This window comes from Pipistrellus hanaki (genome assembly GCF_964339955.1).
Source record: "Pipistrellus hanaki genome assembly, chromosome: 3".
Classification (NCBI taxonomy): Eukaryota; Metazoa; Chordata; class Mammalia; order Chiroptera; family Vespertilionidae; genus Pipistrellus; species Pipistrellus hanaki.
In genome coordinates this window covers 27764832-27784983 of record NC_140505.1, presented here as the reverse complement: position 1 = coordinate 27784983, position 20152 = coordinate 27764832, and the positions used below count along the sequence as shown (strand labels likewise).

Here is a 20152-nt window from a genome sequence, read left to right as displayed (position 1 = left end):
GGCCCGGAGCAGCCGGGTCTGGTGCGGCCAGGCCAGGAGCAGCGGCTGCCAGGCTGGGAGTGGCCAGGTCCAGAGCAGCGGCTGCCAGGCTGGGAGTGGCCAGGTCCGGAGCAGCGGCTGCCAGGCTGGGAGCGGCCAGGCCCGGAGCAGCCGGGTCTGGTGCGGCCAGGCCAGGAGCAGTGGCTGCCAGGCTGGGAGCGGCCAGGCCCGGAGCAGCGGCTGCCAGGCTGGGAGCGGCCAGGCCCGGAGCAGCCGGGTCTGGTGCGGCCAGGCCCGGAGCAGTGGCTGCCAGGCTGGGAGTGGCCAGGCCTGGAGAAGCGGCTGCCAGGCTGGGAGCGGCCAGGCCCGGAGCAGCCGGGTCTGGTGCGGCCAGGCCAGGGGCAGCGGCTGCCAGGCTGGGAGCGGCCAGGCCCGGAGCAGCGGCTGCCAGGCTGGGAGCGGCCAGGCCCGGAGCAGCCGGGTCTGGTGCGGCCAGGCCCGGAGCAGCGGCTGCCAGGCTGGGAGCGGCCAGGCCCGGAGCAGCCGGGTCTGGTGCGGCCAGGCCCGGAGCAGCGGCTGCCAGGCTGGGAGCGGCCAGGCCCGGAGCAGCCGGGTCTGGTGCGGCCAGGCCAGGAGCAGCGGCTGCCAGGCTGGGAGCGGCCAGGCCCGGAGCAGCAGCTGCCAGGCTGGGAGCGGCCAGGCCCGGAGCAGCCGGGTCTGGTGCGGCCAGGCCAGGAGCAGCGGCTGCCAGGCTGGGAGCGGCCAGGCCCGGAGCAGCAGCTGCCAGGCTGGGAGCGGCCAGGCCCGGAGCAGCCGGGTCTGGTGCGGCCAGGCCAGGAGCAGTGGCTGCCAGGCTGGGAGCAGCCAGGCCCGGAGCAGCGGCTGACAGGCTGGGAGCGGCCAGGCCCGGAGCGGCCGGGACCGGAGCAACCGGTCCCAGAGCAGCCGGGTCGGGTGCGGCCAGGCCTGTAGCAGCAACAGCCAAGTCCAGAGCAACTAGGTCGGGAGCGGCAGTGACCAGACCCGGAGCAGCTGGTTGTGGAACGAACCAGAGCAACAGAGGCCAGGCCCGGAGCAGCCAGGCCCGAAACAGCTTGCTCCTCGCCTGTACCTGCCCACGGCTGCCTCTCAGACATGGCTGGAAACTTTTGCGGGAACTTGAGGGTCTGCTGAATCAAGTGATGAAGTCTTAGATCTGGATGTGTTGAGTTAGTATAGCGCTGGGGTGTTGATCTGTGAGTGCCTTGGGTGGGGCCTGGATGAGGCTGGTTGACCTATTTGAAAATGTCTTTTGTGTGAAGTGTATCATTGGGCATGTGGAGGTATTATTGATATGAGAAAATGCTAAGTAACAGATTTACTATCTGAAAAGGGATTTACTATCGGGGAAAGGGAGGGAGGAAGAGACTGAACATAAACTGTGCACCTATGGATGAGGACAATGGGGGATGGGGAGGGGGCAGAGGGTGGGGTGGGAACCTGGTGGAGGGAGGAAGAAATGAGGAACCTTTGTAATAATATGAACAATAAAGATTGATTTAAAAAAAAAAAAAAAAGAAAGTTAGAAACAACAATGAGAGAAACATGGATCAGCTGTCTTCCTGGCACACTCCCTACTGTGTATGTGCCCGCAACCAAGCTACATGCCCTTGATCAAATCAAACCTGGAACCCTTGAGTCCACAGGCCGACGCTCTATCCACTGAGCCAAACATGTTAGGGACAGAGGTCTACATCTTCTATCCAGTCCCAACAAGAGCTCTATGGTTCCCCAATTTCAAGGCTTAGGCAGTTGCAGCAGCAGGCCGACCTGAGCCCTCCTCACGAGAAAGTATCACCATTGAAGGGCACATCTTCTCCCTCAACACTCTCCTGCCCTTGAACTTTGCAAGCCCACATGGAAGCAGGGTCCACTGTATATCTCCATGTCCCAATCCACAAGGACCTGGGCCGGAGGAAAGGAAAGGCCACAGCAAGGGTTTCATCAAGGCTTAGTTTTGGGGGGGAAATGTTTAAAGACCCTTTTCCTGAGAGGTCGGGTGCCGGGTGCTGTCTATGATTCAGATGTGACCCTGTCTTCTCTAAAAATGTTGGGATAACTCTGAACTGAATTGGGCCAAGTCCCCAACTAGCTGTCATCAAGTTATGAAAAAGTCAGCTGAAAATATGTGGAAAGCTATTCATAGATAAATCTACTCTGTTATATATCAATGGGTGGTTTTTTGGTAAAAATTAAAATAAAACTGGCTAGAAAAGGTATGGACAGAGTAGGAAGTCTGAAAACCACCAGAGCCATGTGGGCCTGCAGCTGCTAGACTGAAGTGGAAAACCAGGAAGTCGGTGGAATGGGACCCTGTGCCTTTCAAGAGAGAGAAATGCTAGCTCTGCGGGCCCCTCTCCAAACCCTGATGCTGTACCTTGCAAGAAAAACGTAGTGCTGATCTGGGCTTTCATTTCCTATTGTTGACATCTGAAAGTTCTACTTTTCATACTTTGAAGGATTTTTTGTTAGTTCTGTGTGCTTGTGTAATTCAAGGTAGACCATTTTTTAAAAAGAGAGGGGAAGTCATTATGGTATGAACATACTTGCCTCTACTTTAAAATAACTCTTGAGAATGCACGCTGGACTCAGCTAGAAAAACTCCCCAAGAAGAGAATGGAGAGCCCCTGAAGATGAATTAGAGGTGATAAAGTTGATAATAAAAGACATAAAAATGTTTCCATATCCTCCATTTATTCAAAAACTATCCGGTAGTGCTAGTGTCAACAACTGTCAGTATATTTTTTAAAAGAATAATGTTGGGCTGGGACCAATTTGGCTCAGTGGATAGAGCGTTGGCCTGTGGACTGAAAGGTCCCGGGTTTGATTCCGGTCAAGGGCATGTACCTTGGTTGTGTGGGGTGTGCAAGAAGCAGCTGATCGATGTTTCTCTCTCATCGATGTTTCTAATTCTATCCCTCTCTCTTCCTCTCTGTGAAAAATCAATAAAATATATATTTTTAAAAAAGAATAATGTTGGCATTTCAGTGAGTAGTTAAAAAGAAATAACACCATTTTCTGTAAAACAAAATTTGTACAATTTCAAAAGTGTGAGTCTGGGACCCCATACACCTTCAGCAGGCCATGAGTGAGAGAAAAACACTCGTGTAGCCTGGCTGACACCTTCAATTCCCCGAAAGCAGGCAGTGGTCCACTGGGGCTCACTCCCTTCCACATGACCCCAACTGCTGAGTGCTCCCACATGAGAGGCAGACTGGTTTATTGGGCATATTTTCCCACTGCCAGGCCTGGTTTCCATGGTGACTCCCAAACAGGTTTAGGATGTACAGTATCCCTGGGTAAAAACCAGATAGGCAATTTCTCTCATGTCTGAAAAGCACAGATATGACTTGCCTTACAAAGAAAATGATCCTTGATGCTTAAATGAGGGAGGAAAAATGCTTGCTTAGAAAAAAAATATTTTCATTTTACATTTGGGAAACAATAAATATTTACTGTTTTGTAAATGAATCTAGACAAGTATGTTATAAACTAAAATCTAGAAATCAAAATAAACAAACAAGCAGAACAGAAACAGACTCATAGATATAGAGAACATTTGGATGGTTACAAGATGGGAGGGGAACAGGGGAGATGGGTGAAAAAGGTAAGGGATTTAGAGGTAGAAATTGATAGTTATAGTGTAGTCATGGGGGTATAAGCACAGCATAGGGAATATAGTCAGTAATATTCTAACAACTATGTATGATGTCAGATGAGTAGGAGATTTCAGATGATCATTTAGTAAGTTTTATAATGTCTAATCACTGGGGTGTACACCTGAAACTAACATAATATTGTATTTCAACTGTAATTGAAAAATAAAAATGATTTTTAAAAATGTTTAAAAATACTAATTTGAATAGAAAGCCCACAGCTTCAATAAAACTTTCTTCTTTTTTCAGAAAACGGCTAAGTTTAGCTCTTATACATTCATTCCAAAGAATACTGTTGACTCGACAGACTTTCTTCCAATATACTTGTTACCTCTAGAATCAAAAGAGGAAAATGAACCAAATCACTTTTCCTACATTAATTGCCACTAATTACTACAATCTTTGGAGGATAACTGTTAAGATTCACAGCAATAATGTTAAACCTGATTTTGTTTCATTTGTATTGTTCTGGGGAAATTATTAAAATATTGTAGTAATAAGGCTTTACCATGAAATGATGATTATTTGGTGGCTTAAAAGTAGTTGCTAATACATTCCACACTAATGGCAATTCAAAAGAAATTGTAGTTACTTAAGTTTTGGCTACTTACCTTCTGTCCCTTCACTCCCTGGCAGTCACATTTCCCACAGCCAGAGCCAGCACATCCACCACCCTGGAAGGAAGAGAAAAAAAGTCTTTCAATAGAAGAACTCTTGCACGTTGAGGTCCACCTCTGAAATGAAATGATTTTGGCATCTTCACCTATTAACGGGGAAAGCCCAACCCTGTTATTATGAGCACAGTCTTAAAGTATGTGACACCTAGATTTGCCCTAACGGGGCTGTCACGTATTTGTCCTATGGTTCATCTCTTTTGACCTAATACAGTGGTTGGCAAACCACGGCTCACAAGCCAAGCCGCGGTTTGCCGCTCTGTTGACTAATGAGTTTGCCGACCACTGACCTAATAGACAGAAGAACAATCCTGGAGAGTAGAACACCTCAAAGCATAACTTAGTCCAAAAAGTGAAGACTGTCACTTACACTTTTGAAGTGGACCTTCTAAGAGATCATGTTAACAGGACACTAGGCAATGAAAATGTCACACTTCTGATTTAGGAGTTTAAGAGGTGAGTCCAGGGATGGTGGCTTATGTGGGCACAGTCCACGCTTCAAACCTCCCATTCCCAGGGAAACACAGGCATGCAAAACGACATTTGGGCAGAGAGGACATAAATGAAGGGGCTCATTTTCAATCCCAAACCCTAAAGAACTGATTTTAAATCCAATTAAAGCTTGAATATTCAACTAAAGAACACTCAACAACAAAATGTCCCTTGGAGTTCATTTCTAGCACGTAAATCAATGTTAAAACTGCACAGAAAAGAATTCAAGCATGTAATAAAAGCTAGAGAAGAAGGGAACTAATGTGTTCAAGTGCTAGTCAGCTATCATCCCCATTTTACAGATGTGAAAACTGAATTAGGAGGCTTAATATAACATGCAAGAATGAGGCTGAAATTAGAACCCAACTTCCATTATGTAAAACTTCCAACACAATAAAAGGTAAACATATGATAGTACCTACATAGAGTTGCAATTTCCATAGAAGAACCCAAATTTTAAACCAAAACAGGCCGAGGTTTGTGGACAGAATATAAGAGGGTATGACAGAAATAAATTTAAGGAGCCTATAAGTCTGAGATAAAATGTGTAGCTGAATTTTGTTTCAGGTGATAAGTGTCTTGAAAAGAAAACCATACTGTTAGCCATAGTGTGATCAGGTGAAGTCTATTTTTTAAAACAATATACTCATCTTGGTTCCATTGCCATGAAGAGCTGCATAGAACAACTACATCTGAAGTTATTTACTTTATTCATGAAACCTAAACTAGTCCTCCAAGGCAATAAGCTGCTCTTAACTTTATATTTGGAAATGGGGACAATTGACAGCAATCCAGACTCCTGAAATTATGGTTCTGTTTCTTTCCCTGGCTCACATTTTGGGCAATGTTTCAATCAATCCATGTTCGTTTGCAGTTTGCTTCACCTTCTGGGTTTTGGTAACCAAATACATGAGGCTGAAATCTTATACCTGTGCTCCGGAAGGTTCCTCCAAAATACACGAACGCAAGTACTGAGAGACTCAAGAAGTGTGCCTCCCTCACATCACCATCTCTTGTCCAATACCCAGATGAGCACTGGCTATTTGCTAGGTGGGTTCCCATAAAAGATTGACTACATGCCTCTACTGCAACATGTATCATGTTCCTTATAGCCCTTTACGTGTATGTCTCCCCAGGACCCCATGGGGGCCGAACCAGACCCTCTCTCTGAGACTACACGGGTTGTAAAACTGACATTAGGAAGTGAAGAACAGCACTAACTGAACAATGGCACATCAATTATTAGATCTACCCAATTTTAGAATTGTTAAAACACCAATGATTGGGCATCTTAGAATTGATTAAATAGAGTAGTAGGTACCCAATTGCTGTTGTTTTGTTGTTGGTGGTGATGGTGTGGTGTCCATGTAATCAACCTTAAATAACAACCATAGACAATAATCCACTGGCATGTCAACCCACAGTGTATTACTGCATAGCATCACTGGGGGAAAGCTACAAAAAGGGAACTCAGCAATGACTGTGAAACCATTCCAGATTCCCAGGCTAGACAGAACAGAGTGGATGTCCCAGGTGTGCATGGGTCCCGGAGCGGCTAGGTGAGTCCTCAAACCAAGAAAGCCCACAGGTGAGGCAGCTCCAAGTCACAGGCTCCAGGTTGGCCTCCCCTCTCTTACTACCTCACCCCCCCACAACCTTCCTGCTTCTGAGCCAGGTTCAGAAACACCTCTGCACTTTAAACTCAGCTAAACTCCATTCCACTCCCACAGGTACAGGAAGGAAATAGCAACTAGGTGAAGGCTCATTTATTTGCACAGTCCGCAGAGGAACTGTCTACCTACCACGCACACTCAGCTGGCAGAAACCCATCAACAGCCTGAAGCAATGCGGCTTTTCTGCTCAGAGTTCAATAACAGTTCTTCAAAACTTCCAATTAGGGAATCCAATGGCTTAAACTGAAAAGGACTTTCTGGTAATTTGGGTTTTTCTCTAGTAATTCTGGGTTTTTCTCTAGTAATGCTGTTTTTCCTCTACTAATTCTGGGTTTTTCTCTGTTGATAAAATCTCAGAGGCTTATCTTAATTTAATTTGAGGGAAGTTATAAAAATGAATTTCCTGGAACTGTTCCCTTAAGCTATCAGTAATGCCTTAATGACAGGGGACCCCAGATAAGAGGTTACTGGGGCACAATTGTGGATGTTGGGGTCAAGTTGCTTCATGAGCCTTTGCTACAGAAACGTACCCAGTCTTGGAGTAACAAATAATCAGTTTTACTTTCGACAGCACTTCAGGTCATGACAAACATTGGGGAAAATTAAAGCGAAAAATAAAGGACTGCCCTGGTAGGATGGCTCAGCTGGTTAGAGCGTTGTTCAGATACGTCAAGGTTGCAGATTTGATCTCCAATCAGGGCACATACAAGAAACAACCAGTGAATGTATACATACGTGGAACAACAAATCGATGTTTCTCTCTCTCTCTCTCCCCCTCACCCCTTGCCCTTCTCTCTCTCTTTCTCTCTCAAGTCAATCAATAAATAAAAATTTAAAAATAAAGGACTACAGCCTTTTTTATAAGCTCTATTATAGAAATAAAGGACCCTCATCCTGCCCCCACCAGTTTATATCAAGCAAGATTTTCTCAATTCTCAGACCAAAGACATTCATGGCTCCTTATCTGATTTATTCATTTGGGAAATTTTAGTACCAATTCAGGCCCTAGAAGGCAATTCCAAAGACTCAATAATTCTAAAAACATTTAGATAACGGTCAGCTTTTCAGAACAAAGGGCAATTTTTTTAGACAAGGATGTTCACTTTACGTTCTGGGTGGCCTAGTATGTAAATACCTATGTAAAAAACAAAACCCAATTTTTAGAAAGCAAACAAAAATCTTAAGCTGCACATTTACTTTGCTATATAAAGTCTATCTTGAAATATCTCTGTTCTGGTCCTTTATAATCGCTGTCACATCATGGCCCATGCTGGCTATCATCTTAGCACAGATAGGTATTTTGTGATTCAAGAACACACTGCTAAAAAGAACACAAACGACACTCTAAACTTCCCCCTTTAACCGGGTGTCATGCACAATTTTGAAATAGTTAATTAAAATAAAAGCCTTTAGTAATGCAAACTTTAATTTTCCAGGTGAATTACTAGTATTATTATATTGAAAGGGCAAATAAACCATATGTGTTACTCAGATTCACAATTCCTTTGGTGACCTACATGTTAAAGGCTATGTCATAAATTTCTTAACTTCCTGAGGAATTACATTTTGCACCTGGACCTCTCTGTAGTATTAAAAGATATACGCAGTCCCACAGACTCAACAGCTCCCTACTGGCTGCACATCTGAGAGAATTACGAGGCTGCTCATTTTTCCCAACATCTGAAATATATTGGGCCCCATCAACTCGTTCCCATCTCATCTGTTTCAGATTCTAGAATGGGAAGAACTTGTACAATTTGTGAAGTACACACACTCTTTCTTTCTGCCTTTCCCCTCATTGGAGTGCTAACGTCAAGTAAATTAAGCTCCAAGTCCTTACAGCAATGCCAGTGCTTTCTTCCCATAAGGCCATTGCTTAACCCAAATTGTCATGGCAGATGAAATCAGTCATGAGGAATGTGGCTGAAGATCCCAAAGGTCAAAGCGTTGTGAGTCTGAGTCTCTCTTATAGAAGTAGACCAAGCATGTCAAACTCAAAGGATGACAGGGGCCAAACAAACAAGGCATGCTTGCAATAGACCACTGATGGCCAAAAGCTACATGGGTCACCCAGACCAAATGGGAAAAGAGAACCCTAGAAAGCGCTTGGGAAAACATTGTCATTCATACCCTTAAAACTGTAGAAAAACGTAAAGAAAACCAGCCAATAATTCATCATGGGAGTAGAATAAATGACCTCCAGATGGAAGCTGAACTCAATTAGTTGTACTTGAAACAGAAAAAACGCATCATTCTCAGTGACCTCTGTCAGATATACATGCACACACACCTCTTCAATAGCAGGGACCAACTTGAAACACAAACAAATAATACAATCAAAAAGGCACAACAAAATAACACACAAATTTTAAAATATGTGTGAGTTTCTGTATATTTTTCAGGATATGATAAGGCAATTCATATTATTCAAACTTTCTTTCATGCCCCGATTAAAGATTTTCAGAGAGTCAAACCATCAGCATTAATCTAATAAAGTATGTTAAGTTCTAAAAATTTCCAAAGATTTACGATATAGAACATTCGTGCCAAAGAAGGAAGGGAAATGATGGAGGTCAACGACTTTAATTTGAAATGAAGCCTATTTCCGGTCTTTCTCTGATCCACAGACCAACAGGGAGTTCTTCTCAACATTAAAGTGAGCTCCACGTGGTGCAGATGCAGGAAGGAGAAGGTTGGCCAATTCTGTTTGGAGAGTACCTTTTTACTTAACAAAGGGACACCAACTGGGGTGTGTGTGTGTGTGTGTGTGTGTGTGTGTGTGTGAGAGAGAGAGAGAGAGAGAGAGAGAGAGAGAGAGAGAGAGAGAGAGAGAGAGAGAAAGAGAGAGAGTGCACTACCATGCCAATTTGTTATCTGTGACACATCTACTATAGAAATGAATGAAGCAGAGTGAAATCCTGAGTTTTCTGGTATTTTTTCCTGCTTCTGATGGGAGATAGGTCTTTAAATCACAGCGTTTAACAATTTTTATGTGTTTCATATCCCACCAAATAGGGACATGTGGAGATCTGCCAAGTTTAAACAGCTTATCTTTCAAATTCCTTTTCACATTCCAGATGCTGTACAAAATGTCAAAATAGTTTTGTGGTGATATTACTGCCCCAATTTTCTCTCTGGTGGTAGCACTTCTTCAGGGAATCTTTTTGAATAAGTATCCAACTAAAGAACTATATATTAGGGCTACTTGAGCAGAAATTAAAAGCGTGCAGAAACCAAAGTGAAACTTTCAAACCCCCCTGGGGGGATTTTTCAAGAGGGCTGACCACTCTGGAACACTGTTTGGCAGCTCACCATGCATACACCGCTTTCCTAGCAATTCCACTCCTGGTGGATGCCCCACAGTGACGCCTGCTGGCGTGCATCAGAAGACATACTTATTTTTATTACTTAAACTATCTTAATTAAACTATATTTGTCCTTATCACATACTGCTGGAGTTTGAGCTTTTCAATTCTATCATTTTAAATTATATTTCAATACAAAAACACGTTGGTGTGGTATATAAAAGATGACAGTCAAAAACAAACAAACAAATAAAAACAGGCAACACTCTTTTTTGGATAAGAAAACATCATAAAAATATAAAGTACATGAAGAGGATTCAAGTATTTATTTCCTAACTTCCACCTTGATTGTGATTTTAACTAGCATATGTTGTTTTTGGTCATTCTTGTTTTAAAATTTTGTTTACTACCATGAGGTTCAGGAAAATGACTCGCTACACCTCCATGCATCCCCACCCCGAGAGGACTGCCCTGAAAAAAAAAAAATCTTAAAACTTTTTCAGCAGGCCGAAACCGGTTTGGCTCAGTGGATAGAGCGTTGGCCTGTGGACTGAAAGGTCCCAGGTTCGATTCCGGTCAAGGGCATGTACTTTGGTAGCGAGCACATCCCCAGTAGGAGGTGTACAGGAGGCAGCTGATCCATATTTCTCTCTCATGGATGTTTCTAACTCTCTATCCCTCTCCCTTCCTCTCTCTGTAAAAAATCAATAAAATAAATTATAAAAAAAAAAAAAAAAAAAAAAACTTTTTCAGCAGAAGAGCACACCACATGGTGCAACTATAGTCAGTCCAAGGACAACTGAAACTATCTTTGGTGAAAGAAGTCAGAAGAGTGGTGACTTTGGCGAAGCTGACTAAAGGGGTACGAGGGAGGTTTCTGGAAACATTCTGTGCTTCATCAGGGTGGTCATTACATGGGTGAGTGGTTTCCACTGTAAAACCATGGAGCTGTGAACTTACAATCCTGTTCTTTTCGTTGTACTTCAATTATTTAAAAAGGCATACTCGAGAGTGTTCATAGCAGCACTCTACACAGCAGCCCCAATTTGAAACAGTTGAATGGATTCATGCACAGTGGTATGCATTCACTCACTGGAGCCGTCCACACACTGTGCATACCCTGGCGACAACATGGATGGATCTCACCGACGTAATACCGAACAAACGGCAGCCAGGCACAAAAGAGCACACTGGGTGAGTCCATTTATGGTGACATAAATTTCAAAACTAAAAAAAAAAAAAAAAAAAAAAAAAAACGAAGTTGGATGGTGGTGACTCTTGGGGGCTATTAGTGATGGGAGGAGACCCAAGGGGTTTCTTGGCTTCTGGAAACATTCTGGCTCATGATCTGGCTTCTGTTTCATGGGTGGAGCTCCCTTTGCGCTAGATGCATTGAGCTGTGTATTTCTTTAATAAGGCGAGTCTCCCAAAAAGTGTGCATAGAATGTTAAAATTATTTTAAAAAATAGAAAGCAAAATAATGGCCAAGTGTTAAAGAGCTTACATTTGCACATTTTTAAACTTCCCAAAATAGATTTGGCATTGCAGATTTAAGGGTGCTTGCGAGTCCATGTGCTAGTTCATTATTACATTATCTTCATCTTGTTGTGGGGAATGTAAAATAGATGTGATTCAAAGGATGTGAAAATAACTCTTCATCATTAATTCAACAGAAAGGAGGATTTAATTAGATTAAATAACCTTTTTCTTTCATCCAATCATTAAAAACATGAAAACAGAACCTCCTTACTACTTTTTAAACTTATTTCTGCCCTAATTTGAAAACAACTATTAGTGTTGATACATTCTTGGCAAAAAAAAAAAAAAAAACAACCACACACTAACAAGTTCACATGAAACATTGGAGAAACAAACTGAACCTCTGATGAGCGCGCGCGCTCGCTCTCTCTCTCTCATACTGTGACTAAGGGTTGTGCATGTGAAATGCATGCTGGGCTGTTTCTCATTAGAGACTGACTCTGCAGGGCCAATGCGGGGCTCCCAGCAAACAACTTGGGTTGATGAAATGAGGGTGGTTGCTTGGCTCCTCTGACCATCAACATGTGATCTCAGTTCTGTTCTTGCTTTCCCCCATCGGACCTTTTTTGTTGGCTCGCTTTCATTTCTTTTCTTCCCTTTCCTTCATTCAGTGGGGGTGGACATTAAATGTCCCTGCCTAGGAATAGGCTGGGCTGTAGGAAATGACAAGGAGGCCCAGCATTTCACCTCCAGGTCGCTGGTCTAGTCCAGCTGCAAACAGATGTGACTAGAAGTAGTTGCCATGTGACCACAATTCCGTTGGCTGTGTGTGAAATGAGTTGGTGGGCTGAGTATGTCCACTGGGACCCACGGGTGGAAACGCTGCCTGGAGGTTTGAACTGGGGGAGTCACGGGGTCTCTCCTGGTGGTTGCTGACTCACTGACCTGATGTACAAATGCAGAGGAGTTGATCTGGGCAAGTTTCCAGTCCAGGGGTCCTCCTACGCTCCCTGGAAAAGTTCTCCCAGAGCAAGTGACTGTCCAGGGCAAAGGAGTGGATGTGGAGATTTTTTGGCCCTAGGTGAAACTCAACTTTGCTAGTTTCAGAGGGGAAATATTTCATCAGTAAATTTCTCACCTTAGCTATTCTCTCCAGGTTCCCTGACCTCTTTTCTCACCAGCTCCCCCTTCCTCCCCATACAGTCTTCACCTTTCCTTCCTTCCCTCCAGTGTCCCCACCTTCCACACTGACTCATCCCATCAAAGATGCTTTAATGAGAACCACAAATAAACATTTTCCAGCCTCTCTGAAGAACAGCAAATTTTACCCAGGCAGGCATGAAAAAAAAAAAAAAAAAGTTGGACTATTTCCTCCAACTCTGGAAAAATGTGCAACTCCTCTTTTGGGTTAGAGTACATGGAGCTCTACTAGCTATTTTTACTTCTCATCTTTCCCTTCTCTGTGGCTTCAAAATACAAACCAGTCTTTGCTCCTTCCCCACTCGAGTTTGGCCACTGCCATTCAGATATCCACCTTTATTTTAATCCCAAGTCCAGCTCTCACAGGGTACATCAGCAGGAATAGAAGCTATCCCAGGTCAGACTGGGCCATCCATCTGACCTTACACTTAGTCTCAGTGCTCAGTTTGACCAAGAGAATGATGGGACTTTAATATCTACATCTGGCATAGGCTCCCTTATTGCAGAGAATGCAGAGATGAACATGGTATAGAGTAAGATGAGGAAGTGAGAAATTACAATAACAATGTTCCCACAGAGAGGTGAGCTGTCCCACAGACACACCAAGAAGGGAGTCTTAGGCCCTGTCCAAGGGACAGAGATCCTATTGGAATAGTGAGAGAAGGTAAGCATGGGGAGGAGGCATTACTATAAGAGGCAAAGGTGAGATAAAGCTAAGACCAAGCCCACAACACCTGGCATGTGGAACAGATGGTGGGCACAGACGGGACACTGCCAGTAGTCAGGACAGAGCCAAAAACATTTTTCAAAGGGAAGTAACAGGGGAGGTTAGTGAAGTTGCTAATCTTGGAAGAAAGTACTGATTTAAAATATTGTTTCAGCCTTACCCAGTTTGGCTCAGTGGATAGAGCATTGGCTTGTGGACTGAAGGGTTCCAGGTTCGATTCTGGTCAAGGGCACATGCCCGGGTTGTGGGCTTGATCCCCAGTGGGGTCGTGCAGGAGGCAGCCAATCAATGACTCTCTCTCATCATTGATGTTTCTATCTCTCTCTCCTTCTTCCTTATTCTCTAAAATCAATAAATATATATATATATTTTAAATAATTAAAATATTGTTTCAGAAAAAAAAGTGGTAATCTTGTTACCACTGGTTTAATTAAACTGTTTTTGAGTTATGTGAAAATTTTTATTCCAGTGTCACGCTGTTTCATATTCTTCAAACTTTACTTAACTCATGATTATATTCATGGATGCAAGAAAAAATGTAAATCCTTATGCAAGAAATATTGTTGATCCAGCAGACAATCCCCAAACTTCATTTCAGCCAATCATTTCAACCTCCTCCCTCAGGAAATGTCCAACTCGAGCTATTGACCTGAAAATAAACTTGCTTGATGTTCGTGTACTGTCCTAAGTGATGGGAGGGGCCATGAATAAGACATGGTATCTTCCCGCAGGCACATTCTAGTCTAGGAGAAGAAAAATAGCTATAAAACTGAATAACTTGGGAGGATGATTATTACTGCTGCTATAAAAACACAAGGTGCTGAAGAGGAAAAAAATATTTTGGTCTGGGATAATACACTGAGCGAAAGGGATAAAGATGGAAGAAGAGAATGAACATTTGTTTAGTAACCACACCGTGTGAGAGACGGGCCAGACACTTCATAGACTTCATAGAGGTGGCAGGTGCATGGAACGCTGAACTCTGGGCGAGATGTCAGAGCCTTGGATGGCAAACATAAGCATCTCAGAGTTAGGAAGCAGAGTGAACCAATATGGAGATGGGAAGTACAGAGGATTGAGAAATACTAAGAAATCTCCAGAGGACTGAACCACAGGAGCATATACTGGTGCAGAGGAAAACGCAGATTTCAGCCATATGCTGGAGGGTTTGCATGCCACTCTAACACAGCTAGACACCATGCTCCAAGATGGGGAAGACATACAGTATTTTCAGTACCAAGGAGAGTAAAACGGATATTCTTTCTTGTTGGATAGAATCTAATCGTGCACTGTGCATCAAACAAGTATACTATAATATTGGTTAATTTGCTGCTACTTGCATTGCAAAGAGACTATACACTATCCTGTTATGATAGCAATCACAGCTGTTCACCTTTCTTGTTAGATATGGGGCATGTTTCAGAAAAAAAAATATGCATGTTTAGGCCAATCCTAGCCAGTCAAAATGAAGCTAAAGTGTAATTTTCATACCTGCACTGTGTCTCAAATACCAGACTCATTTGTAAAGACATTTTTCAAAAATAAGTGGCAGGATCTGCCCTCTTTATAAATGACAGATTCTAAAATGCTGCAGTACAGCTCCTCAAACTCAGAGGAATCACTTTTGGGAAACATCAGACACACACTACCCTTCCCCACCAAGGATAACATTACTTGCTTTAATCTTTAAAACCAAGTTTGAAAATTCAATCAAAAAATGTAAACACATTTCGTGGAATGAAACTTCACGTAATAAACTCTGTGGAGTAACGAATACTCTGAAAGGCAGTGTGGCAATGCCGCTCTGCATTTGGCAGGAGGTCAAAGACCCTCTGGGATATGTCTATGTCAGCGTTTTTCAACCGCTGTTCCGCGGCACACTAGTGTGCCGCGAGATGTTGCCTGGTGTGCCGTAGGTGCAGACAAGACAAGAATTTTATAATTTTTCACTATTTTGTTTACTTAATATTTCATAATAAAGTAATTATAAAATACTTTCTTTGTGTTTATTTGATTCCTATTCAAGAGAATTACTTTATATATAGTCAATATAGGCACAGAGTTAAATTTTTTAACATTTTCTAATGGTGGTGTGCCTCGTGATTTTTTTCATGAAACAAGTGTGCCTTTGCCCAAAAAAGGTTGAAAAACACTGGTCTATGTGACCTCCTCCAGCAAGGCCACAGCTGAAACCTTCAACAAGTTCATCGGGCCTTTATGGAAGATAACGGATGGTGGACCCAAAATGCTACTTTGCAAGCTATAAGTGGTGCTTTCAAATAACCTACCTAAAAACACAAGTACTACACTTATGGTTAAAGGAGAAAAAAAGTGGGGTAAACCACAGAAGGAAGTTGAACTTTTGCTGGTCAAAGCTGTGGTTTCCCAATGACATGCTGTGGTATTCACACTGTGGGTGTGAGACGGGGCCACGAGATACCTCTGAGGTTCTTGTGAAAGTCATCATTTTCAAACCACACTTCCCCACTATATTCCCAAGCAGAGAGAGCCCAACTCTTAAAACTTAAAAAAAAAAAATAATAATAAAAATTAAAACCAAGCCTTAAGTTGTTGAAACCAAATGGTCTAATCCAGTGATTTTTAACAAGTATGCTACAAGAAATTTTAAAACATGCAATACCTGACTAGGGGCACTGTCCTCTTTTCCCTTAGATTATCAAATTTAAAAATTACAACTATCAGCATAACAACATTTGCATGGTGTGAATGAATCAAAATTATACTTTTTTTTGTCAGATCAGCAAAAATATATATTTTTTGGTGTGCCACATAATTTTAGTAATTAGTTTATGTGTGCCATGAGATGAAAAAGGTTGAAAATTGCTGGTCCAATCCCTTGACCAATGTAATACTACAATACATATGTATATCAACATGTCTTACAGCTTTTGGGAAACATCAGACACACACTACCCTTCCCCAAAATAAGAAGGTAAAAACCTTCTTATGTTTTCCAAGATAATTAAAATATATATATTTAGCAAACTTACGCCATTCATAATGTATTAGGAAAATAAATATAAAGTAAATAAAATATGGACAATATAACCCATTCCATTTCCCTGATCCTTTGATTTGAATGGCATATAAACAGCCCTACTTTATTTTCTCACTTACATTCATTAGATACTTATTTCCCCATTACATAGTGCATATACAATACAACAGTTTTACGAGATTTGTGGAAATAAAAATATTGTTTCCAATGACAAAGCACTTATATTAAGCATGTGAACATCTAAAAAGCTTTAGAAAGCCTTTTGCTACCACTTACGGTGAATTTTTAATTAAATGCAATCCACGTGATTTCAATTTAGATTTAACTAGAGCTTTTGATATTCTTACCATGCCAAAAAAAAAAAATAATAGCATACTATTTTTAATATGTATATTATATATGTTCTTTTAAAAATTCACCATCATTAGATCTTTTAAAATGTAAAAATTGGGTTATTTTCAGTATAGTTTTAGTGGTAGATGCATTTCATAGCGTAAAAATGAAAAATACACGTAGGGTATATGCAGCCTTGATCTACTGGTTCACACGTGAACTAACAGTTCACATTTAACTGGCAATACTGAGCAGCCCAGAGCACACTGCACTGTGTCTAAGTCCTCAGCATGACAGCTGGGTGCCAGGGCCCACTGCGGGTTCTGTCATTTCCCTTCTGGCCCTGGGGTGGTTTCTGCTGTGTGCCCTTTACTGAGCTTTCAGAACTACACATAATTGGGGGTTTTCCATATCGTTAGTTTGTGTATTTTACCTTTTTAAGGCAATACTCTCTCCAGCCTTTATTTTTCTTTGACAAACCATCATTTCCTCCTCCTCCATCCACCCAATCTTAATTAATTTTTATTGTTTTTTAGCTCAGTGGCCCTAATTAGGTGGTTCCATTGGTGACTAACCCCATGATTCACTCTGTAGTCTGGCACATGAGTGAATTATGTTTATTCTAAACTTTGTGCAAATCTAAAACAAGTTGTTTGACAGTATTCCATCAACAATAATGCTCTTCTAAAAGGGCTTGTCCACAAAATCTAGGTGGAGCAAAACACATGAAGGGAAATCTTATTTTAGCCTAAGGAGTTGAAGGAATCAAGCGGTCCATCTCTCCTCTTTTGTTTTACTCTGTTGACTAGACAGGAAACTGACATAACACAGGCCGTCCTCCTTTGAAAGCCAGAGCAAATCTTTACTGAAACAGTTCATTGCACCAAGAAGAGGAAAAACTCACTGTCCAGTCATCTGTGAATGGTTTTCAAATGCTTTGGTCCATAAAAAAAAAAAAAAAGAAAAAAGTAGAAGTAAAAGTTTCTTGTTAAGAATGTGTTAAGAATGCGAGAAAATGTTATAATTTTACCTTGAAGAGAGTCAAGCATTCTTCTTGAATTCTTTTGATGTCATGACCACAGAAATTACAGGTCGACTACTGTCAAATGACGCATTGCCCAGGTAGGACCATTGACCACAATATCACACTCCCAGGCAGCTCCTTTTTCTCAGAGTGTGCAATGTGCAGCTGTTGCCATTTCCTCCAAATAAGACTCATGCCAATCAAAAGAGGCAGCCTGTCATCCTTGGGAGGGAGAGAGGAACCCACCACAGATATCTCTGCTCCCATAAGCCTTCTTCACATTCCTACAGAAGGGCTGCCTTCTCTAGAAACTGGCAACCAAGTGCTTTGCTGTTTGGTTCTAATTTTGGATTCTCTGAAAAAATTGTTGATGGTTGCTCCCTTTTCACCTAGCAGATTTGGGACCCTCCTTACTTACTGTGGGCTACATTCTCCTGGAGCCCTACCATTTGTGTGTGCGTGTGTGTGTGTATGTGTGTGTGTGTGTGTGTGTGTGTGTGTGTGTGTGTGTGTGTGTGAAAGAGAGAGCAAGAGCGAGAGCGAGAGAGAGATAATTGACATAAATCAATCACTGCATAAAGTTAAGGTGTACAGCATGACTTCTTATATTTAGGAAAAGAAAGCCTAAGCAATTCTTTGACTCTCCAGCAGCCCAAGAATGCCCTAGCCTTTGAGTCAAGTATCTCCTCAAATTCCTCAAAATGTATTTTAAGGCTCAATTTTCATAAACCACGAAGGAAGACACAACATGTGGAGAGATGGCTCTATTTAAATCACTCCTAGAAAGCACTGATATCTACTGTCCCCAAGGGAGTCCACCCAAAGGGGATACTTAGACATTTAGGCACACATCAGGGATTTGCGTCAGCGGGACCTGACCCTGGCATCTGGCTGGAGTGTCATCACTGTGAGAAACTTTGTTTGGAAACTGCGTTACCACTCCCTGTGAGATCCGCCACACAAAGACGGCGGCGTGAGGGAAACCAGTGCAGAGGCATTTGGGCCCTTGGCCAGACATTGTCTCCTAACAATACACACATTTCTTCCTATGTTCATGCCTAGTGCCCTGTCCAGTGCCTGTCACGTAGCAGGAACTTCAGCACGCATCTGAACAAGACATCTAAGGAGGCCAGAGCCACACATGGACATACTGACTATCTCAGGGTAACAGTGAGATGGCTCATTCAAGACCACCACACAGTGAATCCACAGGGCAGCACGGGCTCCAGATTCCAGCTGTGAACAAGTGAGAAGCCAGAACACACGGAACCCTGGTGAAGAATTTCAAAAACACACAAGGATCCCATGGCTTCCCCCGCCATTCCGCCTGCATGTGGTTCTACCACAAATTTCAATGACATGGAGTGTGTTGTCTTGGAAGCCATATGGGAGGAGGAAGGGAAAGGAGCCAATGTTTTTTGAGCACCTAATAGTCTCCACCAAACCATGAAAAGTGCTCCAGTTGCACAGATCTGGAGAGCTCAGTAGCACCAGCCACGAAGTGTAGGAGATGAGAACTGCACAACTGCACAGCTGCACGGTGGCCTGATCCCAAAGCCCTGGCTCTTTCCCCAATAAGCTGCCTCGACGAAGGTCTTGAACCATCAACCCTCCCAATGGATGACAGCATGAAGCTGACTTCAAAACATGCTTGCCCCCCTTCAGGTTAGTGATAGCTAAACTACCCAATGTACAAGCTGATGTATATTTATAGTACATCCAAAACTGTGTGCATAACTTGGGTATGGGATTTTAAAATCTTCTTATTCATCTCTCCTACTCGCTCTGAATTCTAGCCTTTATTTGGGCAAAATTACACAGAGATCAACAACCTCTGAGACGCTTTCTATCTCACAATCATGCCACTGTACTAAGAGGAAATATGGTGCACAAGGGTTTGGAGTCCAGACAATGGGAAGGAAGTATAAACAAAACATTTTCAGGGGAAACACATGTCTCCTGATTCAGCTGCACTGATGAATAGCACCTACCTGGAATTTCCAGGTTAAGGGTCTATATTTCCAAGCTGTCTTGATCTTCTGCCTTACTAAATTTTCCACTCAATCCTAATGATTTTCCCTTCTCAAGGAATAGGATATAAAATCTTTACTTCATTTCGAGTGTTGCAAAGAACCAATCAACATATTCTGCTCCACAGACTTCATGAGCACAAGGAGCTCCTCAGAGTGGAGAGTGGTGGGCCAGAGTTCTGCACTCAAAATTAGGAATCTGAATTTCAATTAAATTACTCAAACTTCTTCCCAGCAGTTATTTCTAGCTGGCTGGCCCCTACCAGCTCTTCAACCTTCTAGGAGAAAGATATATCCTTTATGGATATAAAGTGGGAAGGATTCAACGAAAATTGACTCAAAAAATACATGATATATCCTTCTCTACTCCAAACCAGAGAGAAAACCATCTGGACACTTTATGAAATGATATTATACTTCATCTAGCACTTTGCAATTGGGAACTTAAGTTCCAATGAGAAACTAGAGAGTACTATGCAATCAGTAAGGACTGGGAAGTCACCCAATCATTCCCGATAACAA

At 42.5% G+C, this 20152-nt stretch overlaps 1 protein-coding gene across 1 annotated transcript in view; it reads right to left on the bottom strand.

Moving 5' to 3' along the window:
* COL4A1 (collagen type IV alpha 1 chain) overlaps nucleotides 1–20152 on the bottom strand; it is a 143241-nt gene that overhangs the window by 82026 nt on the left and 41063 nt on the right. Inside the window, exon 2 of the mRNA XM_084879936.1 lies at nucleotides 4286–4348. Within this exon, the coding sequence (XP_084736062.1) occupies nucleotides 4286–4348 (63 nt within the window). The remainder of the gene's footprint in view (nucleotides 1–4285; nucleotides 4349–20152) is intronic.